General features: G+C 54.7%; 1 protein-coding gene across 7 annotated transcripts in view; it reads right to left on the reverse strand.

Moving 5' to 3' along the window:
• Nucleotides 1-1,550: 1,550 nt before the first annotated feature.
• The window catches only part of CTNNBIP1 (catenin beta interacting protein 1), a 51,832-nt gene continuing 36,300 nt past the window's right edge, over nt 1,551-17,082 (reverse strand). For 5 of the 7 annotated variants that reach the window (XM_057695880.1, XM_057695873.1, XM_057695866.1 and 2 more), the window contains one exon: nt 1,551-1,761. In XM_057695880.1, coding sequence (XP_057551863.1) covers nt 1,580-1,761 — 182 coding nt within the window. In that variant the 3' untranslated portion in view covers nt 1,551-1,579. Of the gene's footprint in view, nt 1,762-6,619; nt 7,290-17,082 lie in introns of those variants that run through there. The other 2 variants (XM_057695903.1, XM_057695849.1) reach the window with 1 other exon arrangement.

Below are 17,082 nucleotides of genomic sequence, written 5' to 3' on the forward strand. Positions count from 1 at the left end.
CAGAGCCGGGCCTGGGAGGCCCATCACCTCGGTGGCATCTCAGCTGGAGTCCGAGGCCTCCCACCCAGCTGTCTTGAGCGCCCTCCCACCCAGACCCAAGCCTGCACAGAAGAGGCCACCTGAGGGGAGGTCAAAAGTCGGGAGCAGCCCCCGACAGCCCCAGGGTTTGAGTTGTTGGTAAGAAAATGAAAAAAAAAAAAGGAGCAGACCAGACCTTTAGCCAGTCTTTGGTTTTGAAATTCCCTCTGGCCAACACATGCCCGACGCCAGGCAGGCTGCTCCCATGTACAGCCCACCCCGGGCCTACCACTGTTGGTGTCCACGCACTACATCTAGATCACAGCCCAGGAGGCAGGGGCTATTATCATCCCATGTTCCAGATTAGGAAGCAGAGGCTCGGAAACCATCAGTGACCTGCCTGTGTTCCATAGGCTGGTAACTGGAAGAGCCGGGGTCTGAACCCGGTTCTGAGCAGCTCCCAAGTCCAGCGTCCAGGAGGGCCTCCCCTGCCAGCGGCCACCCAGACACGGATGGGGGCTTTGTCCCACTCCACAGCTCTGGCTGGAGGACCCTTGGGCCCTGGGGGGGGGGGGCTGGGATCTGTGATGAGGGAGGGGGCAGGAGGGGGAGGGAGGGTGCTGGGCGCTCAGAGCCAGCAGCCCCATCCTCCCCCTCCTGTTTGCTCGGAGGCAGGGCGGTGGCCGTGGGAAGGAGCCGCTGGATGTGATGGGGTTTTTTTTAACCACTTGATCAAGGATTTAATTTTATCCCCTTCCCTGGCTGGCTGTGATTCTATTTGGAGTTGAAGCACGAGCCCGTGAGCAGGAGGGTCCTGGCAACCCGGGCAGAGCCGCCCACCCCCAGGCTCCTCGAGGCCCCTCCCTGCCTGTCCAGCCAGGACAAGGTCCATCTGGGGGACCCCCCTCAGTTCCATGGCTCCGGAAGCCTGAGGGACTCTGCTCCAATTACCTCTCTTCCTCGTGAAAAGCTGCTTAGCAGAGGGACAGGACTGGGGTGGGGTTGGGGGGGCGGGAGCAGGAGTAGAAGGCAGCTTTGGCCCCAACAAGGGAGCCTCTCAGCTCTTTCATCCTCATCTAAAAAGCGTTTACCAAGTGCCTGATTGGACCTGAAGCTTGTTCCCCCCACGCACACCAGGAGCTGCAGACAAGGCCTTGCTCTGCGTCACTTGTAAGCGGGGAGGATGGGGTGGAGGACACCATCACGGTGACTTGGCGATGACCATATGTGCTGACCACCCACTGTGGGCAGGTCACTGGGCTAAGCTTGTCACATGCATTATCCCATTAATTCTCAGCAACAGCCTCACAGGATAGATGCTCTAGGTTTTTCTGTTTTTCCAATGGTGGATAATTTACCCCAAGTCGCACAGCTGCCGAGTGGCAGATCCAGACTTCAGTCCCACCAGGTGGCCCTCAGCGTTCTTGCTCGGAACCGTTACTGTCTCCCCAGCCCCCAGAGACAGAAAGACATGATGATTTATACCGTGGGAGTAAACAGCATAAAATGAGGTCAGGAGAGAACAATGTGTGTCCAGAGCTTTATTGGGTTCAAAGCCTTCTCATGTAGAGTTTGTCACAGGTCCAATTGCTTCTATTATTATTCCCATTTTATAGATGAGACCTGCCCAAAGGTACAGAGGGTCACAGACCAGGCCTGTTGTTCCCAAATTCAGGGCTCTCTTGCTGCCCTCACTTGGACACAGGTGTGCTTCAAGGTTGGACTGCAGGTGCTGATGGAGGGCTGCGAACAGAAAGAGTTATGGCAAATTGGGAGAGGAACTTACTCTAGAAAAGCAGCTCAGCCTGGAGAACTGCCAGGTCCGCACGAGGAGGCCTCAGAGTGGGTGAAAGGTGAGGAGCAGGAGTCAGGATGGACAGCTTGGGACAGCAGCTTCATCCTGGAGGTGAGGGCTGGACCGAGGACCCAGCCGTGGGCTAACCCGCCTGACAAATATTTGTTAACAGCCTACTACGGTCGCACACGACGGGGCTTGGAGAACAAGGGCAAGCACCAGACTGGCCCCGGGGTCACAGAGCCGGCTCCCAGGTGGGGAGAAGGCACCCGGCTGCCCCGGGGATGCAGAACTTACTCTCAGTCCCCACCCGCCCCTCCGGTCAAAGCTAGAAGGAGTGAAGCATGGGGTCTGGGGTCAGACAACCTGGGTCCAAGTGCTGGCTGTACCACCCTGACCTTTAGCAAACTATACAAGCCCCACTTCCTCATTTGCAAGATGGGGATCATAACGTACTTAGCTCACACGTGATTGAAGACAGTGTATATAAAGTGCTATGCACCTGTACACACGTAGCAGCCACCCAAGACACATTCGCTCTGTTATTAAGACTGGGACACCGGGACTCTCCTGGTGGTCCAGTGGTTAAGACTCTGAGCTGCCAATGTAGGAGGCACGGGTTCGATCCCTGGTAGGGGATCTAGGATCCCGCATGCTACGCAGCCAAAAGATTTTTAAAAAGGAATGGGACACGGGAGACACCTGCATAAAAGATGTTTGCAAAACCCCAGCTCCTTCCACAGCCAAGGGGCCAGAGGTGGAAACCCTCAGAGGCTCTGGGGCTGTGTAGGTGGGCGGGGCTCCCACAGGTATACCAACAGGGCGGCCACCTGCTGCACACCCTCCTCCTTCCCTGGGGGCCCAGGCGGAGGCCCAGACAGGGCTAGGCCCACAGGGTGGGGCTCAGTGCTCCTCACGTCTCCGCCCCGCCCCTCGGAAACCATCCGTGAGAGCCAGTTGCAAGCCAAGGGGAGGCACTGGCTCTTATTCAAAAGGCGTTTTACTGCCCTTGTCCTTCGAGGTCTTTCTTTACATCAGGACTAGCAGTCATGGTGCCCCAAGCCCCCAAGTCTTATAAACACCACTCAATGCCCCAGAAGAGAAAGTTGCTTCATTGGATGGAGAAAGTTGTTTTCTTTCGGGGGTGTGTGTGTGTGTGTGTGTGTGTGTGTGTGTGTGTGTGTAGGGGGACCTCAGCTCCCTGACCAGGGACTGAACCCGGGCCAAGGCAGTGAAAGCCCGGAATCCTAAACACTAGGCCACCAGGGAACTCCCAGACGTGTTTTCTAAACATGGCTTCAGGTTAGTCTAGGCCTAGTGCATCCTCCAGGAAAGCAGTGGGCGGCCATGAGAGAGAGTCAGAGACAGAGAGAGAGAGGGAGGGAGGGAAGGAGGGAGAGGCTGTGCCGGTGGGGCAGGTGGGTGATGGGCGGTCCCCTGGGCCCCACAGAGCTCCCCTGCTCCGGAAGCCGCCACCCCTGAAGCAGGTCCCAAGGAGGGATTGTTTTCCCTGTTACGAAGGGCCCTGTTCAAAGGCCGGAGCAGCCTGGATTCTCACAGGTGCTATTCACTGTGGGGCCCCAAGAAGAAGGCTTCATTCATTCTCCACCACCCTCCCCCCAGGCCTGGGAAACACCAACAAAAGGCAGGTGCCCTGCCTCCCTCCTCAGCCCATCCCGGCCTTCCCCAGGCTCAGCCTGGCCCCCAGCTGTCTCTGGACTCAGCAGTCCCAGTCCCGCTATTGGGGTCTCTGCTGGCCCTTGTCACTGTACCTAGGAAGCTAGACCCAGAAGGCTGCCTGCTGTGTGGGCTGAGGGACCCCGAGAGACCCAGTCCTGCACCCAGTGTTCCCCCTTCACCTGCAGAAGTAGCCTAATTCCCATCAGACAGCTCTGGGAGACTCCTCCCTCCCAGCTCCAGTGCCAGGCTCTCCGCTGGGGGCTGGGCAGGTGGGGCCAGGGCCAGCCAACCCCTCCCTCTGCACAATGGCCCAGCTTAGACGAGCTGATTAAGTCCAAGGTTAACTACCGACAGGGCCACTCAGAACACTGGCTGGGCGTGGGGAGATTCTATACCTAATTTACCTAACAGGAGTCCCTTGATATGTGTCTCTATGTAGTTGTTGGCTAACACAGCTGTCTTTTCTTTTTGTCTTTCTCTCAATAACTATAATTTCCTTCCTGGAAAAGTAAGTTACAGAGAAGGGCAGACCAGCATAAATTACCTGAAGGTAGGATGGGCTATCTTGTGAAGTAATGAGTTCCCCAGTCCTAGAGGGTATTCAAGCAAAGGCCAGACAAGCCCTTTTTGAGATCTTTCAGAGGGGACTCACACGTCTGGCTATGACATGGGCTGCTAGACAACCTCCAGCGCCCCTTCCAACCCTAGGACTTAATGATGTTGACCGTGCGATCAGTCCCCATATCCTAGAAACCTCATAGCATTCAGCACCCAGTGAAACTCTTTGAAAAGGAAATAGAAGCAGTGAGTCCACGTAAGCAGAAAAAATAAACAAATAAATGAAGACCTAAAATGGGACGATAAAGGGTGGAAATGAAAAATCCTAGAAAATGCTTCCGAAGCAAAAATTCCTCAAGCAGAAATGATTTCTGCTTCCGAACTCGCATACACAGCTGAACACCAACGCGTCTTCTGTTTCTGGGATGATGGACGGGACAGATGCTCTGTTTGGACTTTTGGTACAAGCATTCTAAGACCACTGAGGTCACACAGGACGTTGGGGTGTCTAGGATGGACAGGGTGCTCAGTGTCTGCCTGACAGCACGGCGGGGGGGGGTCGCGTCTGAAGGTTACTGACCTCAGCCCAACTAGGACAACCCTTGGAACCTCCACGTCAGAAAGGGGGCCCACCCTTCCTACAGACATGTCAGCTGGGCTGGGTCGATCTGGCAAGTCTTTCAAACCCCAAGCTCCACTCCGGATTACGGACAATTCAACTAGCAGATATGGTGTTTCCCCCATCCTTGCGGAGGGCGGGCCCCGGCAGCAGGGTCCACGTGATGCCGGGAAATCAGCTCATGCGCCAAACTATTAAAAATCTTTATTGTTAATTATTTTCTTCAACAGAAATATTTTTAGTTGAAATAGGAAGCTACAGCAACATTTCCACTTTTCTTCTTCAGAAGATGAGACAGATCAGGGCCACTGCAGTTACAAGAGGGAGGCCCATGACCTTGACAAGGACAGGCTGGGGCAGGAACACACCATCGGCCAGGACTCGGAGCCTTCACGGGAGCTACAGGTATAAGGAGAGGGGGCAGCCGGCAACGCTGGCCTTGACACCTGATGACAGATGTTACAACCTGGGTGGGGGCAGACCGAACAAAACTCACCTTTCCCCAGGGGCTCAGCTGGAGCTGCAGGCCACTGAGCTGGTAGTGAATGTGCGTGTGAATTTGTGTGTGTACACTTACACGCATGTGTGTACACGCACTGCCCCTCCTGGAGGAAGATGCTCTCAGGCCCCTGCTGAGGTGCCCACAGCCCTCATCCCCTGGGGATCAACGGCCTTTTCAGGTTAACAGTCAGCTAACCAGGGCCAGGGGCCCGTGTGTGCAGGAGGACGTGGATGTCTAGGTCGTGGCACCCGAGTCCTTTGCTGGCACCAGGCTGAGAGGAAGCTCAGAACACAGTGTGAATGGCCATAGGGCCATGGGCTCCCGGGAGCGCGGGCCCAGGACACGCTGACATTCAGCTCCCTTGCTCCATGACCACCCTGAGCCCTGAGAAGGGGGAAGTTTGGCTCTGAGCACCTTCTCCTGGCTCTGGGTACCCCGGGCAAGAAGGAGGCCTCAGCCTCTGGGATGGGGGTGGGGGTTCAGGGGGAGGCTTCCCCTCCCCGGGCCCACATCTTCCTCCAACTCCCCACCCAGATTCCACTCCTGTGAGAGATGCAGGGAGCAGGACGGGCTGCCTCCAGGGGGAGGAGGAGGGCAGGTGGGAAGACAGGGTTCCTGCAGCACTTCAAAGACCACTGCTCTGCAGTGTGTTTCTGGGGACGGGGCTGAGGGCCAGCCTGGTGGGACTTGCTCAGTGAAGGCCCAGCCAGCGGTCCCAGAGGGCACTTCATAAATAATGACACTGTTGCTTCCAGGCTGCCGTGAAGAGAGACCCTTCTGAAGGCAGTTCAGTGCAGGGCAAGGCCTCGGATGAGAGAGCTCTGAGGGCTGGTCAGGACCCACTGCCCTAGCAGCACACACCTCGAGAGGAGGCTGGGGGAGGTGGGAGAGTGTATTTGCCACCAAAGGCCCCCTGGGCCTCGTGAGCCAAGCTGGGGCCTTCATGTGGGTTCTGGGCTCCTGGGCAGAGACCTCCGCTATGCTTTGGGGTCTTAGAGCTGGGAGCAGTTCCTGCCCCTTACAGGAGGAGCCCCCACTCCGAGGAGGCCTCAGGACGTAGGATACGGAGGGCATGGCTCAGCGCAGGCAGGCTGGAGAGGCCCAGACGGTGCGTGTGAGTGATTCCATTCTCACCAAGGGAAGCTGGTTGGCTGCCAACTCACGAAGTGATGCACGTAAATCCTGGCTACTGGTCACCTCTAAGCTCCGGCTGCTCATTCAGGACAACACAAACCCTGCTTGGGGTCCTCAGAGTCCCCTGCTGGTGGAGCCAGCTGGGGTCGTTAAAGCAAACGCACCCTCTAGGTGGACCCCTGGGCCGAAGAGGGCCTGCACGCAGCAGGCGGGTGGGCAGTCACGGCAACGGGCATCATGGGTGAGCCAATGGGAAACCAGACACAGGTATCGAAAGCCAATCAAATGCAAACACAAACAAAACACGTCAAAGCAGCAGCAAGCTCTCTGTGTAATAAATATTGCAAAGCGCACTTGGTTTCTTTCTTTTTCTTTTTTTCAAGTCAAATATAACAACCGACGTCCCAAACCCTGTTTTCAACATTCAAAAGAGAGGAGCTGGTGCGATCAGCAGAACACCTGCAGCCAATCAAAGAAAAAAAACCGTCTCCCATTAGCCAGCCAATCAAAATCCTTTTCCAGTTTAAGCAGCCAATCGGACCTCTTCACATTCCTAAAAAGTGACCAAAATAAAGCACCAGAGCTCGGAGAGCTTCCTGGGAAGCCATACACCGAGGCGCAATTTAAAAAAAAAAAATAATAAGAGTCAGAAATAAAAATAAAAAGGTTTCCGTTGGTCGATTTAAAAATAAAAAGGTTTCTTCCCGCAGCCAATCATGAGTCCATCCCTTTAAACCAATCATAACTACACCACTGGTGTCAACCTCGAGGATGCTGAGTGGCCGTGGGGGTGGGGTGGGAAGGAGTGGGGGGGTAAGGGGTGGTGGGGGGGTAGGGAAGGAGACCCCCTGCCACTCAGCCAGTGAGGTCCACACAGATCTCCTGGCCTTTGCCAGCTTCCAGGGTGTTCCAAGGGGTTTGCAGCTACTGCCTCCGGTCCTCCGTCTCCGACCTGGAAAACGCCATCACCACATCCTCTGCACCTGCAGACCAGGGGGAAAAGAGTTGCTGCTGGACAGGTCTCTGGCACTGGGCTGCGGCCCCCAGTGCAGTGCCTGTCAGTCCACCGTAGTGGGGTACTTTCTGAGAACAAAGTGCTTCCGGGGAAGCCCACCTCCCCTACAGCCTGGCCAGGGTAGGCCAGCAACCCTGCCGCAGGGCTGTGGGCTGCAGGCCGTGGGGGCGAGGCTCAGAAGCTTGCTCAAGGCTACACAGCGAAGAGGCGGGCATGACAAGAACCCGGGCTGCTGTCCTGGAGCAGGGCTCTGCTCGGGACCCTTGCTCCAAGGTCACCAAAGCCAGGGGCCCTTGGGAACCTCCCTCTTCCTTCTTAAGACTCTTGTCTTGACCCCTCTGGGGGACCTTGCTCATGACTTCCAGCAGCCCGTCCTCTTTGCCCAAACCTGACACCCGCTCGGAGGAGCACGGCCAGGCCCACTGCCAGCCCGGTCAGCTCGACTCCTACGGAGACAGATAATGGCCATAATCTCTTTATTGTTATTTTTAATGGTGGATGTGAGGATTCTGGTCCAGGCACTCATGAAATCACTTCCTTTGTCTTGTTTTCCATAAGACAGGCTCTGACATGCAGCCAGAAAAGGCAGGAAGGGGGAGGGAAAGGGCCTGACATGCTGACCTGCCTCCCCCAGCCGAAGCTGCTGGGGAGGAAGGGATGAGCGGCAGACCCTGCAGGGCAGGGGAGGTGACCCGCAGTCCCACCCCGCCTCTCGGGCCGGGGCCCTGCCTGGCTCCTGCCTCTTTCTCCCCTTGTTCTATCTTTTTTTTTTTTTTTTTGGCCGCGCGACATGCGGGATCTTAGTTCCCTGACCGGGGATCGAACCTGTGCCCCCTGCATTGGAAGTGCGGAGTCTTTACCGCTGGACTGCCACGGAAGTCCCGCTCTCCCCTTTTTGCTAAAGGACGGTTCTTGGTCACGCCCTGAACTGAACGTTAAATAACAGTCAGTTGCCAGTGGCCTTTCAGACATACGTCGCTTCTGTTCTGCAGGAGGAATTCTCCCCGGGAAGGGAGGAGGGAGAGGAGGATGGGAACGGCAGAAACAGGAAAGGCCACTGAGGGGGTGGGGGGTGGGGTGGAGCTGCTGACTTGTGAAATGGAGCTGGGGAGAGGGCAGAAGTCCACCACCGCCTGTCCCCCGGGGCACGGTGTCGGCCACAGCACAGGGAGTCGCCCAGGCAGCCTCCTCCTGACCTCCTGCCTAGCCGCCCTGCCGCGCAGAGGAGCCACGCGGGGTGCGACAGCAGGAGGGCCCATCCACAAGCCTGTAGCATTACAGACGCGTCCGTCAGTTTGGCACCTGAGCCGCCGAGGTGCTGTCCCAGGGAGTGAGCCCGCCACACGCACTCCACTTGCACAACCTCTATTCCTGCAAAGGGGAACGAGCTTCTAGAAAGGAGCTCAAGTCGTCCAACTTCTTGGGGCTCCTTTGCTTGGGAAGCCCTACCAATCCTTCCCCTGTCTTCTCGGGAACATTCTGTTCTCGCCTCAGTCCTCGGACCACGCAATATCACTGCAGGCAGAATTTTCCTAGCAACCACAGAATCCAAGATTACATCATACCCTGCATGGCAGCTGAGCTGGTTACCTAACAGATGCTGGCTTTTCCCAAGTGCTGCCTCTCCAGTTTGCTAAGCAGGAGGGGGCTGGAGGGAGACCGTGAAAGGGGACTTGTCAGCAAAAGATGCATTGAACAGGGGTAGCCCACTCCCTTCTTTCCTTGCCTGTCTCGTGGGCTTTCTCGAAGGGACCTTGGGCTTCTGTGCTGAGCTGTAGGCACAAAAATAGCACCGGCTGCCCCAGGAGGGAAAAGGCAGTCTGCAGAGGGAATGGCCACTGACTCCTTGGAGGAGCCAGACCCAGGGGCTCCCCAGTGTATGTAGCTGGGCTACCCTCTGAGAGGTGGAGAAGGAAGTCACCTCCTCAAGGTCACGCAGGGACTCCAGCGACTCTTTAACAAGACACCTGCGGCCGTGCCGCACGGCCAGCTGGTAGCCCCGTCCCTGGCTGGGGGGTGGAAGACTCGCAATCCGTGGCTCCCATTTATAGAGCCTCCCACTCTGCTGCAGCCGGGTGTGGAAAGGGCCCACAGAGCTGCTGCCCACCCGCACTCCGTTCTGTTCCTAAAGGACTTGCTGTTTTCCAGGCCTCACCACCAGGGATCTGCTTTCCTTTGGGGCCCACGAGGGGGCAGGCTCTTCAGAGCATTCTCTGACCTGTCCTTATCACTGATTGGCCTGGTACTCATCATTCAACAAGGGCCTGACCGTGAGCCGGGCGGACCTCTAGGTGAGGATGCTGCCCTTCCCTTCCCTCTTCTCCATGGAACTTAGGCCAGTCACCTAACAGGGAGGGTGAGCCGCTTAGTGAGTTATTATGATTCAAGCTCTTAGAGCTTTAGAGCCAGGAGGGATCTCCAAGGTTGACCCTCATGGTCCCTTCTTCTCCTTTAAAGGCTAGGATGTGGGGGCTCCCTTAGATGCTCTCACTGTTGTGGAAACACAGGGCTCACAACAGGAAGGTGCTACAAAGAAGCCAGCAGACCTAGCCCACTGCCTCTGGGCCGTCAGCTAGGTTTACTACCCCATTTTACGGACGAAGCGGGTCCACCCTCTTGGTACCTCTGCTGACACTGTCTGGACTTGGGCTCAGAGTTTGTGCTTTCTGTTTTTCCTTTCTCACCAGATGCAGGTGAGCACAGGAGGAGAGAAGCTTATCAGTCTCTCCTGTTCCACACTCTCTGACCCATTAAAGGCAAAGAAAGCCAAAACCAGATGAAGATATCACAAGGAAAGAGAACTACAGACCAGTATCTCTTATGAATATAGGTATTCATAGTATCTATGATATGCAAAAATACAAAATACTAGCAAACTGAATACAGCAACATATAAAAAGGATTATATACTCTGACCAAGTGACATTTATCCCAGGAATGCATGGTTGGTTTAACATCCAAAAATCAATCAATGTAACATATCCTATTAATAGAAAAAAGGACAAAAATCATATAATCATCTGAACAGACACATCTGACAAAATTCAATACCCTTTCATGATAAAAATATCCAGCACACTAGGAATAAAACGGAATTCCTCAATCTGATAAAGGGCATTTACTAAAAACTCACAGTTATTATCATACTTAATGGTGAAAGATTGAAAGCCCTCACCCTTCAAGATTAGGAACAAGAAAATAAGTCTACTCTCACCATTTCTATTCAATACTGTGTTGAAAGTTCTATCCAGGGCAATTTGGTAAGAAGAAGAAACAAAAGGCACCCAAACTGGAAAGAATGAAGTATTGATAAAACTGTAGTTGTAGATGACATGGACCTTACATATAAGAAATCCTAAGGAATCCACTAAAAGACTATTAGAACTAATAAATAAGTTAAAGTTGCAGGATATAAGGTCAATATACAAAAATCATTTGTATTTCTATAAATTAGAAATGAATAATCTGAAAATAAAATTAAGAAAATTTCATTACGGTAGCACCAAAAATAATACAATACTTAGGAATAAATTTGACAAATGAAGTACGAAATTTGTATGCTAAAAAAACAAAACATCAATGTTTAAAAGATTGCTGAATGAAACTCAACACAATTTCTATTACATCCCCACTGCCTTTCTTGCAGAAATTGACAACCTGCTCCTAAAATTCACATGGAAACACAAAGGACCCAGAATAGCCAAAACGATCTTGAGAAAAAAGAACAAAGCTGGACCCACACTTTTGAATTTCAAAACTTACTACAAAGCTACAGTAAACAAGTCTGGGAGGAATTGACATAGATCAATGGAATAGAATTGAGAATCCAGAAATAAACCCTCCCATTTATGGTCAATTAAGTTTTGACAAAGGTGCCGAGGGTTCAGTGGGAAAGAAGTGAACAAATGGTGCTGGGGCAACTGGATACACTCACATGTAAAAGATGAAGTTGAACCCCTACTTTGCACCATATACAAAAATTAACTCAAAATGAAGCAATGACCTAAATATAAGATCTGAAGTTATGAAACTCTTAGAAGAAAACACAGGAGTAAATCTTCATAGTCTTGGGTTAGGAAAATGGTCTCTTAGGTATGACACCCGAAGCACAATTAACAAAAGAAAAAAACAGATAAATTGGGCCTTATCAAAGTTAAAAGCTTCCCCCCACCCCCACCTCCCAACACACACACAATTTGGCCACACCGCATGTGGGATCTTAGTTCCCCAACCAGGGATCAAACCCATACCCCCTTCATTGGAAGCGTGGAGTATTAACCACTGGACCGCCAGGGAAGCCCCCAAAGGTAAAAGCTTTTATGCTTCAAAAAATACTATAAAAAAAAGTGAAAAGACAACCTACAGAATGGGAGAAAATATCTGCAAATCACATATCTGGTAATGGACTCATATCCAGAATACATAAATAACACAACTCAATAACAATAAAAAGTCAAACAACTCAATTTTTTAAATGGGCTAAGACCTCAAATAGACATTTCTCCAAAAAAAAGACATATGAATGGTCAATGAGTGCATGAAAAGATGCTCCACATCATTAGTCACTATGGAAACGCAAATCAAAACCACAGCGAGACACCACTTCATACCCGCTGGACAGCTGGAATCCAAAAGACAGACAGTAACAAGCACTGGCAAGGATGTGGAGAAATGTGAGCCCTCAGACGTTGCTGGTGGAAAGTCAAATGGTGCAGCCCCAAGCCTGCTCCACCTGCAGCCTTCCCCATCTCAGCCAATGGCACCTCCATCCCCTGGTTGCTCAGGTCAAAAACCCCGGGGTCTTCCTGATTCCCTCTCTCTCACACACTCCGCATACAACACATCAGCAAATCATGTTGACTCTACTTTTAAAATGTATCCTGAATACATTACCGTTTCCGGTACCACCACCCTGGTCCCGGCCACCACTACGCACCCCCCCCCCCCACCCCCCGCCGCTTCACTAGCCTCCTATACCCTCTTTTTCTGGATCTCCCCACTCTGGCCCCTGAGGGTCCATTCTCCATGTAGCAGTCAGAAGGAGGTTCTTGAAAACATGAGTCAGATCCTGCCACTCCTTTGCTCAAAACTCTCCAAAGGTGGTTTATTATAAGGGTTCTCATCACACTCAAGGGAAACTCCAAACTCCACACCGTGGCTGCAAGACCCAACACGGTCTGGCCTTGGGCTGTCCCTTCACCTCCTTTTATATGCCTCCTCCCACCCCTCACTCAGCTGCAGCCACATGGGCTCCTGGCTGTCCTTCAGGCACAGGAACATGCACCCCAGGACCTTCGCACCTACTGCTTCCTTTGCCTCAGTGCTCTTCCCCAAGTCTACCTCACAGCTCTCGCACTTCATGCCAGTCTGTGCCTCCCCAGGCCCTCCCTGACTACAGCATCTAAAATAGTGACACAGGATGAATTTTTACAGGTGAGGAGCATGAAGCTCAGAGAGAGGAAGCAACTTAGTGAATCAGGCACAGAGGAAGGACCTGACACAGACTCCGAAGACCACGCTGCACTACACATTGTCGTTTTCTTTTCTTTTCTTTTTTTTTAATTGAGTTTTTTTTAATTAATTAATTTCTTTATTGGCTGCACTAGGTCTTCGTGGCTGCACACGGGCTTCCTCTAGTTGCGTCAAGCAGGGGCTACTCTTTATTGTGGTGCATGGGCTCCTCATTTTGGTGGCTTCTCTTGTTGCAGAGCACGGGCTCTAGGCACACAGGCTTCAGTAGTTGTGGCACTTAGGCTTAGTAGTTGTGGCTCACAGGCTTAGTTGCTCCACAGCACGTGGTATCTTCCTGGGGCAAGGATCAAACCCGTGTCCCCTGCATTGGCAGACAGATTCTTAACCACTGTGCCACCTAGGAAGTCTCTCTTTTCTTTTTTTTTTAATTAATTCATTTATTGGTTGCATTGGGTCTTCTTGCTGTGTCCAGGCTTCAGTAGTTGTGGCACACAGGCTCAACAGTTGTGGCACATGGGCTCAATAGTTGTGGCTCACGGGCTCTAGAGTGCAGGCTCAGCAGTTGTGGCACATGGGCTTAGTTACTCCACAGCATGTGGGATCTTCCCAGATCAGGGCTCGAACCTGTGTCCTCTGCGTTGGCAGGCGGATTCTTAAGTACCATGCCACCCGGGAAGTCCTGCCGTTTTCTATTAGGTTCTGCTCCAGTCACCCTGAGCACTGAGGCTGCTCAGGCCTCCGGGCAGAGGCGGCACCAATCCATCTGCCCCCATGAGAATGGAACCAAGACCCAAGATTTATAAAGTAACACCCAAGCGGCCCTGGGTTGCCTTGGAGAAAATTCAGCATGGAATCCAGAAGACCAGCCTGGGAGAAACCCAGACCCCTGCCCCCTGCCTACTGCTCTGCCAGGGGCCCCCCAGTCCCATGGCTCCCCTGCAATGGAGAGCAGGGCCAAGGCCCTGGTGAGGGCACAGCTCTCTGACCCAGGGCAGGGCACCCAGTGGGCCATCCCCCCCCCCATGCCAGCTCTGCCCCTTTAATGAAGTCCAGTCGAGCGACTGAGGAGAGAAAAATGACAAATATTCAGGAGCTTAGAAAAGGGAGGCTGGCCCCTAGCCGGGGGCGGGAGCTAGACAATGGGGTCACTGGTCTGTTTGCAAGCTCAGGATGAATTCAGACCAGCAGAATCAAAGCCCAGCCCAGGCTCCACACACCAGCAACACCCTCGGCCCAAGGGAACCAGTATGCTACCATCAGGAAGCCAGCTCACTGCAGGGCACCGGGGCCCAGAGGGCAGGGAGAGGTGGGGTTTGGAGAAAGGCCCAGGGAGGACAAAGAACAGGGAAGAGGAACAGGGAGTGGCTGCGGCCCTGAGGCGATGGATGGAGAAAGGGTACACTCTATTTCTCAGACCTGGCAGGGGACATCCTAGTGGAGCCCTTGCCCATTTCCAGGAAAGGCACAGACGCTGGCACTCACGTGGAGCTGGGCCCGACTTCAGGGCGGACGAGCACTGCTCCAAACCACCCCCCACCCCCACCCCCCGCCCCACCGTCCCCGAGGAGGGACCCTGCAGAGAGAGACACCAGGTGGTGGAAGGAAGGGACAAGGCCTCCTCGGGCGGCTGCGATGTCCTGACCATGCAGTTCCAGCCTACGTCCCAGCAAAGCGCCTGGCTGCAGGCGAACAGGCTGCAGAGAGCTCTTCCAGCTCCTGCAAAGTCCAGCTCAGAGGAGTGGGCGCTTATAGGTGGCTGGAGAGAGAAACAGCCTTGAGGGTAAACCCTCCCCAAGAAGCTGACACAAGGTACAAGAGCCCGGGCCAGCTTTCAAAGGCTACCAGCCCCAGGGCCCCACAGTTCAGGACACAGCCTGCTACAGATGTCACCAGAGCAAAGGGGGGACTCCCAGCCCCAGCATCAGCCAAGGGTGGGGACACTCACACCACCCGATTCGTGGTCATGGGCTCCTCCAAGGCCAGCAGCCCCCCAGCCTCTCTGAAATCCCCGCACCCATCCCTGGCCGGAGCCGACCAGGACTACGCCGTTCTGGGCTCGGGGATCTCATGGCCTCCTGACCTCTTAAGGGGCCTAACGCCTTCCTAATGAGGACAAATGACTGGGGCCTGGAAAACTCAGAAATATGACCCCGACATCCCATAGTCTCCCAATTCCTGCTGCAGGTTAACTCTGGTGAAAGTTCCTCCAAATCGTCCAGGGAACCTGACTGCCAAGCCCGGGTTATCCTCCATGCACACAGCCGACCGGCTGGAGAGGAAACAGGGCCACACGCGCCAAGCCATCCAGGGTGATCCCCATTTCTGATGTCTGCCTCTTCTCTGACCACATGATTTGTGGCTTTGGTTTCCTCTTCGCCCCCTGAGCTCACTACCTTGCTGTCCATACCAACCAGCATCTGCTATCTGGCTACCAAGCTGCCCCAAACTGTGCGGCTCAGCTACTGGCTCTGGGGAGATGAGCCAGGCAGCCAGGCTCCCGGAGAAACAGGTCCCAGGCGCTCCTCCAAGGGCAAAATTCTCCACAGGGATGAGACTCGGGCACCAACCTGGACTAGGCCTCCCCCTGATAAACTCAGACCCACCGGGTGGCATGTGCTGCTTTTAGCAGCTGTGGCCTAGAAGCCCAGGGTTCTACACGTCTCAGCTCTGCTGCCCAGAGTTCCCAGAAGACGGCTTCTACCCAGAGACAGCTTGACACTGGTTGCCATGGGGACAGCACCCAGATCCACCCAGTTCTCAGCAGCCAAAGCAGCCTCCAGGCTCCGTGGTGCCTACTGGGCTCCAGGCTGGCAACTGCATCACCAGCTGCCAAAAGGTGCAGCATGTGGGCTGAGGTGTGAGGTGGCTCCTGGCAGAGGCCCCGGGCCTCCTGACAGTCCAACGAGGGCCTCCGCAGGCTTGGGCCCCCTTGGTGGATCGTGGCACCTGGGCCTGGGTCTCACCCCTGCCTACCTGTGTGATGCTGGGCAAGTCCCTGCACATCCACCTCCGTTTCCTCATCTGCAAAACACACGTATCCTGCCCATCTAACTGACCTGGACAGCGTCCGCAGCAGAAAGCATCACAAACAGCATCTTGTGGGGTCACCCCTCGGGGTTCCAGTACACCTGCTCTGCTCTAGTCCCACGCGCCCCAAGCCTACCTCGCACCCTCCCTGAGCCCAGCACACACATACTACCTCTGGGGCTTGTTTTCCCAGCTGAGGTACCCCTTATCCTCGCTCAAGTCTCCTGGCCCCTGCGATGGAAGCTCTCCTAGACCACAGAGCTAGGTTGTGTGGAGCCAAAGGACAGAATGCGGGAGGAGTGGGGGTCCCTCCAGGGGTCAGGAACGGCCAGGTCTTCACCCAGAGTCCTGGCATATTCTCAAATTCTGGTGAGTGTCACAACCACCCCAGGGGCTTGCTTCAAAGGCAAATTCCCAGGCTCACCTGGCAGACACTCTAATACAGCAGGGCTGGGGTGGGGCCCGGGAGTCTGCCTTTTTAGCAAGTACCCTCAGTGATTCAGGTGCAGTGGTCTGCGGCCCACACTCCGAGAACTCGATTTGACGGACGGTCCCCACCTCGGAGCTCCTGTCACTTCTCGGCCAACATTCTGTCCCGTTCCCACGGCCTCACTGCCCATCTGCTCCCAGCCCTCGGCAACCTGCCTCCAGTCAGGACCCACAGACTGGGAGACGTCACCACTGACTCCATGAGCCCCGCAGACCTTGATGGTGACCTGAAGGGCCCGTCCCCTCCTCTCGGAGCTCCCCTGCACCCCCTGCTGGCCTTGGTGCTGCGCTCATGGGGCTCCCACCTCCCCTCACTCTGCCCGCTTTCCCTGGGGGGGTCTCACCCACACCCAATGCTCAAATCGGCTCCCTCCTTACACCTGGGCTCTGACCTCGCCCCCACCCCCTCCTGGACGCCCCCAGACGCTGCCCCCCCTCGGAGGGCCCCTGCCGGCCCCTCCACTGCAGATGCCAGACCAGCGGCCCCATCCACCTGGCCCCCTTCTCCAACCCCATCCCCACCTGGCTGTCTCCCTGCCCCAGACTCTGCCCTGTGACCTCTCCCCAGCGCTCACCCTAGATGAACAGCCGCTGTCCTGCCCATCCCTCCCCTTCAGGCCCTGGTGACCTCATCTCCAGAATAAACTCTGTCCTGAGCCCGGCTGCCTTTCCAGCCACTTACGGCCCACACCAGCCCCTCGGGGGTCCACTCTCCCGGGCATGGTAGGCTCCAGGGGCTCCCTCAGCCGGCACCATCCTTCTCCCCATTTGTC

This window comes from Hippopotamus amphibius, chromosome 1 (assembly GCF_030028045.1).
Source record: "Hippopotamus amphibius kiboko isolate mHipAmp2 chromosome 1, mHipAmp2.hap2, whole genome shotgun sequence".
Taxonomy (NCBI): Eukaryota; Metazoa; Chordata; class Mammalia; order Artiodactyla; family Hippopotamidae; genus Hippopotamus; species Hippopotamus amphibius.